At 47.9% G+C, this 13,274-nt stretch overlaps 1 protein-coding gene and 1 pseudogene across 5 annotated transcripts in view; one reads left to right on the forward strand and one right to left on the reverse strand.

Moving 5' to 3' along the window:
• The window catches only part of EPN2 (epsin 2), a 98,323-nt gene that overhangs the window by 78,922 nt on the left and 6,127 nt on the right, over positions 1 to 13,274 (forward strand). For all 5 annotated transcript variants that reach the window (XM_039476775.2, XM_010339908.3, XM_074388264.1 and 2 more), the window contains 2 exons: positions 11,220 to 11,396; positions 12,059 to 12,145. In XM_039476775.2, coding sequence (XP_039332709.2) covers positions 11,220 to 11,396; positions 12,059 to 12,145 — 264 coding nt within the window. The remainder of the gene's footprint in view (positions 1 to 11,219; positions 11,397 to 12,058; positions 12,146 to 13,274) is intronic.
• LOC101050342 (large ribosomal subunit protein uL15-like) lies at positions 8,618 to 9,093 on the reverse strand (annotated as a pseudogene).

The following is a 13,274-nucleotide window of genomic DNA, read 5'->3' on the forward strand; positions in this document are numbered from 1 at the left end:
TGTGTATATTTCAATTTTAGTGTCATGAGCAGTTCTTGGCATCGTTAGAAATTCTGAACAATACCAGGCTGTACCATCATTCACTAAGCAGCCTGGTGATGTTCATAGGAGTATTTTGCAGTTCTGAGCCCTATGCTTTCAATAGAAAAATACATTAAAATCACAGTGTTCTTTTAATTTTCTGTGGTGGTGCTGACCAGATCTGCAGGAGAATGGCCCTCTGCTAGCTCCTGCATTTGCTGAAGCATGTTAGCACACCTTCCGCTTCCACGTTCCGTCAGCACAGCTTCAGAGCAAGACTGTGGTATCAGATTTATTGTTTAGCGTCTAGTTAAATCCAATAGTGTACATTTTCAGGGTCACCCCTCCATTCTGAGACACATTCATATATTAGAAAGATTGGAGTCTCTTCCTGTAACAGTGTTAGCTGTGCCCTCTGGATGAAAGAAACACTGTTTTGAAAGCCACCGTTTGTAGTGAGCCCCATCATTACCAGTTCTTTCCAAGCAGCACTAGGGGCAGCTTGGCTAAGTGGCCTTGGGAGGAAATGCTCCGGGCTGAAAGGAGGGAGGTTGAAGCCTGCCAGGTCAGTGGGGCACTTCCTTCTCTATTCCAGACACACAAAGCAGCCACCTGGTCTGAGGAGGGCTCACAGCCTGCTGATTCAGAAGACCTTGGCTGGCTGGAGCCCTCTCTCTGCACTCCCGCCCACCGCCTGGGCTGGGACAGAAGCCGCCTTCCGCTATGGCAGCAGCAGGTGGTGCTGCTGGCTTCCTGGTGACCTCTGCACAGCTCAGTTCTTCTGTGACCCCTTAATTGTGACTGCCTCCCTCTGCACATGAATATTCATCTGTGAGGCTTGGGATGAGCCAGGCTGGCGGGTGGGAGGCGACCAGGACACAGGCTCCCTGTGAAGAGGAGGCCGGAAACCGCTTGATCTTTCAAACCTTGGTTCCATCTTCCTTTCCTCTCATTCACTTGAGCTTTCAACAAGCATTTATTGATCGGGTGTGTGGCATGGCCTGGACCCTGCCGAGGATGTGGAGGGGGAGAGCACAGAGAGAAGCCTTGCAGCAAATCTATCCATTCATAGAGGAGGAGCATGCCCAGTGCCTCCCCGAGCCAGCAGGCATTCCCTGAGGGCACAGCTAGCCCCAGGGAATGCACGTGACTTTGTGACTTTGTCTGTGAGTCACGTTTGAAGAAAGCAAGGTACCACAGTGTATGGTCTTCCATGACTCCCCTTCACACAGCAAATAAGGAGGTCACACTGACCATGGGACTGTGTATATGTGTCTGGGGGGCTTTGCCCATCTGTGTAATCTGAATTCAACCCAGCAGTTTGCAGTGTCCTGAACACAGATAGGTCCCCAGCGTCACTTGCAGGATGCAAAACTAGACAGAGCTCACCCACGCCAAGCAGCTTGTCCACGATTACCTGGATGATTTGGAGGTGATCAGGGTTTGATCCAAGCACGTACTTCACTCCATATCCAAAGCTGTCTGAGCTGTGACCACCTTTGTCTATGCAGGCTATAGAAGTAGGGGGTTCTTGGCCAGGCACGGTGGCTCACTCCTGCAATCCCAGCACTTTGGGAGGCTGAGGCAGGTGGATCACGAGGTCAAGAGATCAAGACCATCCTGGCCAACCTGGTGAAACCCTATCTCTACTAAAAATACAAAAATTAGCTAGGTATGGTGGTATGTGCTTGTAGTCCTAGCTACTCGGGAGGCTGAGGCAGGAGACAGAGCAAGACTCCATCTCAAAAAAAAAGAGTAGGGGTTTCTTATCTGAGCCAAAACTTGTTGGTTTCAGTATTGTGCATGATACAGTTGCTGAGTTAAAAAATTCTTAGCAGTGCTGTTGTTTGTTATTTTAATAGCAGATTCCAGAGTGGAAGCAGGAATAAAGGCTAACTGGAGGTGTCAGAGAGTCTCTGGAATAGTTTCAGGTGGCATTGCACTGTAGGGTGGGTTTCTCACATGGAAGTCTGGTCCATGAGCCCTGGATGGTGGGTCAGCATGCTGCTGGCTGATGGACAGTGCTCCAGAACTCATGCAGTGGAGACACTGCACATGTTGCAGAGTTCCCAGTAGAAAGAATTCTTCCAGAAATGTTGGCCAGGCGTGGTGGCTTATGCCTGTAATCCCTGCACTTTAGGAGGGTGAGTTTGGTGGATCACATGAGGCCAAGAGTTCAAGACCAGCCTGACCAACATAGTGAAACCCCGTCTCTACTAAAAATACAAAAAATTAGTCAGGTGTGGTGGTGGGTGCCTATAATCCCAGCTACTCAGGAAGCTGAGGCAGGAGAATTGCTTGAACCTGGGAAGCAGAAGTTGCAGTGAGCCAAGATCATGCCACTGCACTCCAGCCTGGGCAAGAGTGAGACCCTGACTCAAAAAAAAAAAAAAAAAAAAAAAAAAAAATTCTTATAGAAACGTTAAAATGCCTTGTGTTAACTCTTAAAGATACAAACCTATGGGTTTAAGCTGTGTTTAGAACCTTACTGTCTGAGAGTACGTCTGGATGGAAGGACAGATTCTACTTTTGCAGGCAGCCCAGGTGTGTAGTGACTGAGGTCAGAAAGGTGAAGCCTGGGGGACCTGGGAGTCTGAGCAGAGCTCAGAGACTCCTCTCGGTTTGGTGAGGGCCTCTGCAGGGGCTCAGGCAGCCTAGATTCCTTTAAATGCCTGATCTTTATATTGTGTCTCGTTGTCTACCTGGCAAACGCTTACGTATCTTTGAAATCATGGCTCAGACATCCCTACTCCTGGGGATGTGGTCACCCTGTCTTCAGGCCTGCCTCTTGCCCTGTCTCCTGCCATTCATGGCTGCCTGTGATCCGCATGCTGGCTCTAGTGGCTCACTGTGTTTCTGTCTCAGAGGGAGGGGCCGTCCTGGGGCCAGGCCTAGGGACTGTTGATGAGATGTTGCTGGGAGGGAACAAGATGACTGTGGGAGGCTGGAGCTCGCCTCCACCACGCATCTCAGGCCTGTGGGTCTGAGCTGGGCCCTCAGATGGCACCTCACTTGTGGGAAGGGCTTGGTGAGGGGTCCGGGTGTACCCAGAGTGAGCTCAGTGTTTCTTATGCATCCTAGCTGCCCATTCGAGTTATCTCAGGAGCTTCTAAAAATCCAAATGCTCAGGCCGACCCCAGAATCTGAGTGTATTGAGAGGACAGCATCAGTATTTTACTAAAATCCCTAAGAGCTTCCCAAGAAGAGCCATGGTTGAAAACCTAGACTAGTCTGGTGCCCCCTGAGTGCCAGGGTGCGTGAATACCACTCAGTCTAAGACACCTGAAAGCTCCATGTCTTAGATCATCAGGACGGAGATTATGGGCCACTCTTAACCTGGTTGTGTTTCCGAGCCTCTGAACCGGATATTCATCCAGAACCTGTCAGAAGTGGTCACTGAACTCCAGTGTGCAGAGATGCAGGTAAACTGCAGAGTCCCTGCCCGCCTGAGGTCCTGTGGTTCCCTTGATCCTTGCGACCTATCTTCAATCCCTAGTTAGTGATGGAGCACCCCCTCTGTGTGTTAGGCTTGGTTCTCGGGGATGGGGAGCACATGCTTTGGAAAGGGGGACAGATGCAGTCTCACATACACACAAGTGGCGTGAGTGCCCTGAGAAGGGCTTTTAAGCTGGGTTTAAGAGTGGGGAATGCATGGCGGGCTGGCATGGAGGCTTCAGGGTCGGGGCCGGCCTTCCCGGCGAGCACCCCAAGCAGTGTGTCGGGGGGGCAGTTTGGTCAACATGTGATGCTGCCCTCAGCTTGACCAGTGGCTAGGAGGTGACCACCAAGAGTCAGACCCCCTTTACTGTGCTTTCCACCCCAGAAGCTCAAGCCTCTGCTCTGGCAAGCACAGTGGCTGCATTAGGTACCCACCTCATAGTCCAGTTCACACAGCCCAGGAGATAGAGGATTTCTCTGTAGCTCCAGTACCATTTCTGGGATTTGGGGATGGGGGATTGGAGTTGGGAACATTTTGCAGATTGACTTTAGCCAGTGAGAACTCTTGTCTGTTGCCAGGGCAGGGTCTGTCCCTCTCAGAGTCTGACTGGGAATGGTAAGGGGAGAATTCTCCCAAGGAGAACCAGGGCATCCTTGCAGGAGAAAGTGTGAGTGGGGAGAACCAGGGCATCCTTGCAGGAGAAAGTGTGAGTGGGGGCTGGAAGTAACCAGGGCTTGGCTCCTGACGAAGGCAACTGGGAAGGGATGGTAGCTGGGGAGTGGGCTAGTGTGCAGGGGAGATGACGCACAGTCAGGGCTGCAGGGGAAGCTGAGGCTCCAGTCTCTGTCTTCCAGGCACAGCTGGGCTGTGCATGAAGAATGTATGTTGACTCCCCCAGGCTGTAGAGGGAGCCAGAATCAGCCTCGCGCTGGGCCCTAGGTCATCCTGTGTCCTTGTCATGGCAGCACTGAAGTCACACCACAGCTCTTCGGCTGGCAGTCAGCCCCCTCCCTGACGCGTCATTTCCACCATGCCACTTACTTCCATCTGGGACCGAGAGCTGAGGACCCCCAAGATGTCCTGTTGCAGGGGCTTAGAGCGAGGGCTTGTCTCCACAGTGTGATTCCAGCAGGAGGCAGGTTCAGTTTCCTGATGGGCCCTTCCCCATGTCAAGCAGAGGTGGAACTGGTAAGGGCAGCTTCAGTCCCGGGGGAGGGTAATCTGCATGAGACGCTGGAAGATGAGGAGTGAAGTGTCAGAAGGAGCTTCTGGATGGAAGCAGTTATTTCTGGAGCCTCTAGAAAGTGGTGGGTTCTGGAGCAGCAGCAGCAGAAGCCCTAAATCCAAACAGGAGTGGACAGGCCACAAGGAAATGAAAGGCACGAGTGTCCATGGGATATTGGGAATGAAGCTTGCAGATTGACGTCTGCTTTGGCCTGGCCTGTCCCCCACTGCCGCTGCAAGCTTGGAAAGCAGTGAAGGCAGCACTGTTCACTTCTCCCTCCTTGTGCTGCCTCAGCTAGCCAGCAGCTGATCCCAGCCAAAAGTGAAAAAGGCCATCAAGATAATGGCTGGTGGGCCAGGTGCAGTGGCTTATGCCTGTGACACCAGCCTGGACAACATAGGGAGACCCCATCTTTACAAAAAATAAAAAATCAGCCAAGCATGGTGGTGTATGCCTGTGGTCCCAGCTACTTGGGAGGCTAAAGTGGGAGAATCCCTTGAGCCTAGGAGGTAAAGCTGCAGTGAGCTGTGATTGCAGCACTGCACTCCAGCTTGGGTGACAAAGCAAGAACTTGTCTCTTTAAAAAAGAAAAAAAAAAAAAAAGAGTGGTTGGTATGGCTTAATAGACCCTTATCAAAGCCATTCAGCATTTCAGAGACTAGAATGCATGGAGCTACATGTAGAGTCGCTAGCAGCTGGTTCATCTTTTTGAAACCTGTCAGAAGTGGTCACTGAACTTGAAAGCCAAGGAGTTTCCTCTTCACCTGTCTATTGTTGAGCAGTAGAGCAAAGAGACTAGTTCTCTCGGAGGCTCAGGGGAGCATTCCCTAGTCTTCTGAGATTGACATGTCACTGCCACCTTCTGCTGCCTTTCTCGAAGCCTCAGAGCTCAGCCAGGTTGTCACAGGCTTGCTGGGTGCCACCTTCATTTCTGGTGCCAGGGCTGGAGGTAGCCATCACCTCAGGGAATTCACAGTCCATTGGAGACTCATAGTTAAGTAATAGTTATGGTGCTATATGATAAGGGATATAAAAGAAAGTCAAGGGGAGGATTCCAGAGGAATCAGAAAAGGTAGGAAGAGAAAATAAGAGGGCTAGAGAGGCCCAGAAGGTGCCAGGCATTTGGGAAGCAGTTGGGAATCAGTGTGGCTGGGGATAAACATGGGAGCAGAGTGAAGACATCTAACACGTATCTGTTTGGGGTTTCAGAAGAGCTAATATTTGAAAAGATGACTGAGGGTTTTCAAGAATTTTGGAGAGATGCTACTTCTCAGACCCAGGAAGCCTGTTTAATCCTAAGCAAGATAAAGAAATCCCCACTTAGACATATCATCAGGAAACTGCAGAATACCAGAAGAAAAAAATACCTTTGATAAACCTACAGAGAACAGGCCATTCATTACAAAGAAATGGCAACTAAATGGGTAGCTAATTGCTTGACAGCAACGGTAGATGTCCGAGTTGCATAGAGTCTTCAGTGTGCTGAAAGAAAAACACAGTCAACCTAGAAAGCCATTGCTAGTAAAACCGTCTTTCTTCCAAGAATTGATAATTTTAAAAAAGATATTTTACGTTTGGAAACAACAACAGCAACAAAAACTGCCAACCTCCAGAGTTCTGTATTCAGTGAAGGTGTTCTTGAAGAATAAAAGTGAAAGGATCACATCTCCTGGTAATAAAACACTAAGAGAATTTGTGGCCAGCACATCTGTACCACAGAAATGCTAAGAGATGTTCTTTAGGTTGCTAGGAGAAAAACCAGATGGAAACTCAGATCTGCAGGATAGAACGAAGAGCATCGGAAATGGGGGGTAATGTGGGAGAACATTTCAGAAGTAATAAGGATATAAGAAAATCTGAGCAGCACAGTCCACAAGCTTGTGAATTTGTTGTTCCCAGCAATTGGAGAATACACATTATTTGCAGTCACGTGCAGAATACTTGGAAAAAATTGACGATGTCCTAGTTGGAAAAGCTAGTCTCAACAAATTTCAAAAAATTGGTATCACATATAACACAATTTCTGATCACAATACACTTAAGTAAGAAATCAGTTAACAGGATAAGTAGAAAAACTTCATATACTTGTAATTTTAAGAACACTTCTAAATTCTCGAGTCACAAAAAAAAATTATAATGAAAGTCAGGTATATTTAGAACCAAATGATAATATATTGTAATATAAGAATTTGTGGGACAACTGAAGCAATAGTAAAACAAATTTTTAGCTTTAAACGTTAACATTAGTAAAGAAGAAAGATACAGCCGGGCGCGGTGGCTCAAGCCTGTAATCCCAGTACTTTGGGAGGCCGAGGCGGGTGGATCACGAGGTCAAGAGTTCGAGACCATCCTGGTCAACATGGTGAAACCCCGTCTCTACCAAAAATACAAAAAAATTAGCTGGGCGTGGTGGCGCATGCCTGTAATCCCAGCTACTCAGGAGGCTGAGGCAGGAGAATTGCCTGAACCCAGGAGGCGGAGGTTGCGGTGAGGCGAGATCGCGCCATTGCACTCCAGCCTGGGTAACAAGAGCGAAACTCCGTCTCAAAAAAAAAAAAAAAAAAAAAAAAGAAGAAGAAGAAAGATACAGTGAGGTTAGAATAGCATTATGCTGACATAAAGTAAAAGGAAAGAATAAGGATGAAGTTAGAAATTAATGAAAAGAACATAAACACCTAATAGTATCCATAAAGAAAAGTCAGTAATTGAAAAGAGGAATAGAAAAACTTCTAGCAAGATTAACTTTTTAAAAAGAGGAAGGGCATGAACAACATTAGGAATGAAACAACGTAGGCACAAGATTTCATGTTGAGTGCTGGGCGCTGTGGCTCACACCTGTAATCCCAGCTCTTAGGGAGGCAGAGGTGGGAGGATAGCTTGAGCCCAGGAGTTCGAGACCTGCCTGGGCAATATAGCGAGACCCTGTTCTCCACAAAAAGGAAACAAAAAAACAAAACAAAAGACAAAAGATTTCATGTTGAGTGAGAGGTTGGCCCTTTTGGTCAGCTCTGTACTTACAAATCTAAAAACTTAGATAAAACGGATAAAATTAAGAAAATTTAGTAAAGCTAACTGAAGAATAATTTTAAAAACCTATAAATAGAAATGGTTCTGTAATCATGAAAGGTATGGAAACAGTATTTTAAAATCCTCCCCTTCTGCAAATCTACCCAGAAGTCTTTGCTGGTAAGTACTAACAACATTCAAGAAACAGTTCCACTTCTATACAAACTCCATTCGAGAACAGGAAAATAGAGGATATTCCTACTCTTTGTATGAGACTAGCATAACCCTAACACCAACACTAGACAAGGGCAGTGCAGTGTGAGAACAAACATTTTAGGCCAGTTTAGTTATGAATATAGATGCAGAGATCCTAAGGAAATTATAAAACCCAAACCAGGGGAATATTTTAAAAGATGTAGTACGTTATGTAGAACTTTGTTTGTAAGGACCAACTCATTAGAAAATTTACAAATGTACCATATTAACAGATGAAAACAAAAAATGTGGTCATCTAAGTAGAGGCAGAGACCATTTGACAAAATTCATTAGCCATTAATTTCCAAATTCTCACAAACTTGGAATAATGGGGAACTTCCATAACCTGTTCAAAGGGCTTCTAAAAGTGAAAAAAGCCTATAGGTAACATTGAACTTAATGGTAAAATACTGAAAATTGATCCTGTAACATCAAGAGCAAGACAAGGATACTGACTACCAGCACTTCTATTTGATGATGTAACTGGTGATCCTAGCCAGTGCAGTAAGGCAAGAAAAAGAAAAAAAGTATGAAGGACTAGAAAGAAGGCACTCAAAATTATCATTTGCAGGTGATGAGATGTACATAAAATATGAAGAAATTTATACTTATGTTATTAGAATTAAGTTATTTGAAGAATTATCAGAATCAATAATTGGAATGACTTTTTTTTTTTTTTTTTTTTTTTTTTGAACAAGTACTCAGCATTTAATGAACCTCCCTCCATGTGGCTTCAAGCCACCAGGACACAGGCCCCACCGACACCCTTAATCTTCTGCTGAAAAATTTGGCCTTGACGATGACAGGCTGCTTTGAGAGCTTTATAGTAGTAGCCTGATCGCACCACATCAATGATGGGAGCAGCCCCAGTCTTGTTTTTAGCAGCATTCACCCATGTCTGCTCATCGACCAAAGTCCACAATTTGTCAAGGTTGACAGGTGGGCCGAAGCTCTGGTTCCTCTTTAAGTGGTAATGTCTCATACCACCTTTCCCAAAGTAACCCGGGTGGTATTTGTCGAAGTTGATCCTGTGGTGATGCATACCACCAGCATTACCGTGGCCTGTGGGGTGCTTCCGGTGCTTGCCGATGCAGCCCTGACTTATGTGGCCCCGACGTTTCTGGGTCTTCCTCAGTCTGGATGGCATGTTGGCAGCCCAGATGAAAGAGTGGAATGACTTTTGGATTGCTGGGTACAAAAGAGTATACAAAATTAAATTGTTTCTTTACGTAGCAATAAATAGATTATGAAATGTTTAAAAGATAATAGTTCCTAGGAATAATACACTAAGTTACTGGGAATAAATCTTACAAAAGTTGTACAGATCTCTTGTGGGAGATAAAGGGTAAAATTAAAAAGATTAAATTTCACCAGAAGATATTAAAGTAACCTTTAATAAGGTAAAAATAAGAAGGTACCCTAAGGGGTGGTTGGTAAAAGAAAGACTCAAACAGGCACCTCATAGAGGAATCATAAATGACCCATGAATATATGAAAAGATGCCTAGCCTCATTAAAGAACAGGGAAATGCAAATCAAAACCACAGTCAAATAACTTTTCAACCCACCAGATTAGTACACCCGGGAAAGTAAACATACTAAGCATCAGAGAGGTTATGAGGCGACTCCTGGGGTATGAGGCACCCACTGCTGAGGGAACATCAACTCATACCACCATGTGGAAATAGTTGTAGCATTCCTCAGTGAAGGCAAAGGTACCCATGACCCAGCAACTCATACATGTGAACAGGAACAGGCAGCAAAACCAAATGAGTATCCTTCAACAGAGGAATCCGTTGTGACTTTTTTTTCCCACAGAATGGAACAAAACAAATCCCAGCTCCACCTCAACACAGATGACTCTCAAATAAAATGTGGAGTGAACAAAGCCAGCCATAAAGGAATGTATACAGTATGCTTCTATTCATATAAAGTTCAGAAAGTAGGGACCTGGCACAGTGGCTCACACTTGTAATCCTAGCACTTTGTGAGACTGAGGCAGGATGATCACTTGAGTCCAGGATTTTGAGACCAGACTGGGCAACAGAGACCCTATCTTGACAAAAATTAGAAAAAAAGTATCCAGGCATGGTGACATGCCTGTAGTCCCAGTTACTTGGGAGGCGGAGGTGGGAGGATCATGGTGAGTGGAGGTGCAGTGAGCTGTGATTGAGCCACTGAACGCCAGGCTGGGTGACAAGGGTGAGACTCTGTGATAAATACACACACACACACACACATACACTTAGACACACATACGCATACATAATATGTGTGTGTGTGTGTGTGTGTGTGTGTGTGTGTGTATTATTCAGAAAATATGCACAGCTAACTAAAGGTATTCTTACAAACTAGAAGGAAAAAAGAGAAAGGCTAATACACAGTTCATGGTTGGGGTCGGAATGTCACTGGGAGGCACTTGGTGGTCCCTGAGAGGCAGAAGCAGTGTCGGAACACTTGCAGCACTCCACAGAAGGAAGGAGACGGGGGTTTTATTTGTACTTAAAATCTCTCTACACAGAAATGAAAGATGCCCAGCATAGCACTGACACTTAGCATCAAATGCTTTCAGATATTGTAGATTGTTTGTTTTTTCTTATTATAGTTTATTTCCTTTTATTTTTTTCTATTCTTTTTTTTTTTTTAAGCCAGTTGTGACCCATTAAATCGATTTTGTCACTCCCTGTTTGAAAGTGTTTTATTGCATAAGTTGGGTGGTGAGTATGTAGCTGTTTTTTTTTATTCCTTTTTACACAGGACTCATCCATTTTATGTATGCTTCTGTCAGAAAGCAGAAACCGCTCAAAGCCTGTGGGGAAGAGGATGCCTCTGTGCCTCTAGAGAGCCTGGCTGAGCTGGGCAGGCTGCTTGGGGTCCCTTGTCGGGGGAGGGAGCCTGGATTCTTTGGGGAGGGAGATAGGTTTGTTTCAGATAGTCCATTGAAATGGAGTTGAGCTCAGGAGCCTTTGCAAGCCCCCTGTATGGTGGGGAGCTTAGAGAGGACCTCTTTCAGCTGCTTCCTCTGGTCATTACCAGAGCACAGGGAGAGGCTATCCTGGCCCGTCCTGGCCTAGCATGCTCCCTTTCCAGGGTGGTTGGCCCTGGGCCCCAGCTGTGTCCCTCTTTGCTGGCATGGGACAGTACCCTTTCGAGGTCTGTCTCACCTGACACAGGACACAGATCCTGGCGTGGGCTGCAGTATTCTTTTCCCTTCTCACCCCAGCTGCCCAGACCCTCAGGCATTTTTGAGCCCTGACACCCTGCCTTCCGACAGGTACCAAGCCAGCTGCCTCCATTGACCCATGGGGGGCGCCCACTGGAACCAGCACACAGTCTGTCCCGAAGAGCTCCGATCCCTGGGCAGCTTCACAGCAGCCTGCTTCCAGTGCTGGGAAAACAGCTTCTGATGCGTGGGGCGCAGTCTCCACCCCCAAGCCTGTGCCTGCCTCTGGTGAGCCCCTCACCCACCCACCCTCCTGCCTGGCCTCTGAGAGCCCGTGGGCCCTGCACCACCCCTGGTCCTCAGCGTCAGCCCTGTGGCTTTGCTTACAGTGGCTCCCCTCCTCCCCCTTAGCCTTTTCTCCTAATCGCCAGATCCCAGGCACCCCAGTATGAGAGCTCGAGTTCCCGGGCTCTGTGCACCAGTACCTCCCTCCTTCAAATTGAGGGGGACTCCAAGTGGGTGTTGTGAGTGGAGGCCGCCCTGGGCCCACAGCCTGCGGCTCCTGTCTTCACCCCTGGGGGCCTGGGCACTGGCCTCTGGGCACTCCTTCTGGTGACTTCCTACAGACCCTCATCCAAGAAACCAGACCCAGCTCGATGTACCTCCACCACTGCCAGCACCCCCTTCCCTTTTGGGGTGGGGGTGGTAGAAGCAGTAGCAGGTGGGCATCCCACATCCAGTATTGGGAGGCCAGGCTCCCTGTCTCCCTCTCAGCCCTCCAGTGACCCGAGCCTGTCTTGCCCTCTTTGGCTCTCAGAGTTCTCCATGAGGCGGGGTAAGCGGGGAGAGGCCCCCTGTTGCCAACCCACCCTGAGGGTGTGCACTGGGCAGTGGAGTTGCCACGAAGTCCTGTGAGGTGCCCCCAGTCACTGGCCTCTGTGTCCACCCAGGGTCCTTTGAGCTCTTCAGTAATCTGAATGGTACAATTAAAGACGACTTTTCTGAATTTGACAACCTTCGGACTTCAAAAAAATCAGGTATGTACAGGTGATGATGGTTTCTGTAATCCTCCACGCATTTGACCAGCTCAATTATTATAGAAGTAATAAACCCTTCAACTTCCTGCATTTTCTTTGTATTTTGATCTAGGGAACCCGAGCCTTCTAATTCTAAGAATTCATACATCAACAGTTAAAAATCATGAGCTGGAGTCCCCCAGGACTGTGTCTCCAGGTTAGGAAGCCTGAAGGCTTCCTGCGGATTCCACAGCCCTGGCCTCTCCAGCTCGGAGTGGGCCTCACCTCCAGCCGTATCCAGCGTTTCCATTCACCTTCCTCCTGACAACTGCCACTCCTTAGAGGGCCTCCTTTCCCCAGACAGCCACCTTTGGGCATCAGGGGGGCCAGCCTCTGTCCTGTGTTGTCTGTCACCTCCCATCCGACCAGGGGACAGCTCCTGCCCAGCAGACCCGCAGTCCAGTCTGCAGACCTGTTTTCCTCCCCTGTGTGCCTGTGGGATGGGTGGGTATGAGGTGGATGCAGAAAGAAGGGGTCTGTGGGCCAAGGTGGGCCTGGAGGGGCAGAGGGAGAAGGCCTGGTTGCATTCTTCACAAACACTATTTGGACTGGAGTGTGGCAGCCTCTGTCCACCTCTGGGCCACGTCTCCCAGCCATGCATGGCAACTTCTCTCTTTTTTCTCTCTTCTCGGCTTATGCTGCTTGTCCTCACCATTTCCCCCTCACCTTTCTCCCAGTCTCTTCCCTCTCTTTTAGCCCTCCGCACCAACTGCAGCCACAAGCCTGGCTGGACCCTGGTGTGACACCCTTGAACTCCACTCGACCCCTTTGACCTCCAGCCCATCTCAGTTCAGGAGCTCCCAGCTGGGAGACCAGAGGCAGCTTTGAGAATGTGCTGATTTTCTGTGTCTTTCCTTTGCTGCATTAATAAGATTTCATGTGTCTTCTCTGCAGGCCAAAGTAGAGCCTAACCTGTCCTTGCCTGCCCCTCTGTGCCTCAGTGACAAGGCAGCTTGACCATTGTTACATGTCAGCTTTTGAAACATTTAATCCCCTGCCAGGTGCAGTGGCTCACACCTGCAATCCCAGCATTTTGGGAGGCCAACATGGGAGGATTGCTTGAGCCCAGGAGTTTCAGACCAGCCTGGGT

Source organism: Saimiri boliviensis, chromosome 17, assembly GCF_048565385.1.
Source record: "Saimiri boliviensis isolate mSaiBol1 chromosome 17, mSaiBol1.pri, whole genome shotgun sequence".
Taxonomy (NCBI): Eukaryota; Metazoa; Chordata; class Mammalia; order Primates; family Cebidae; genus Saimiri; species Saimiri boliviensis.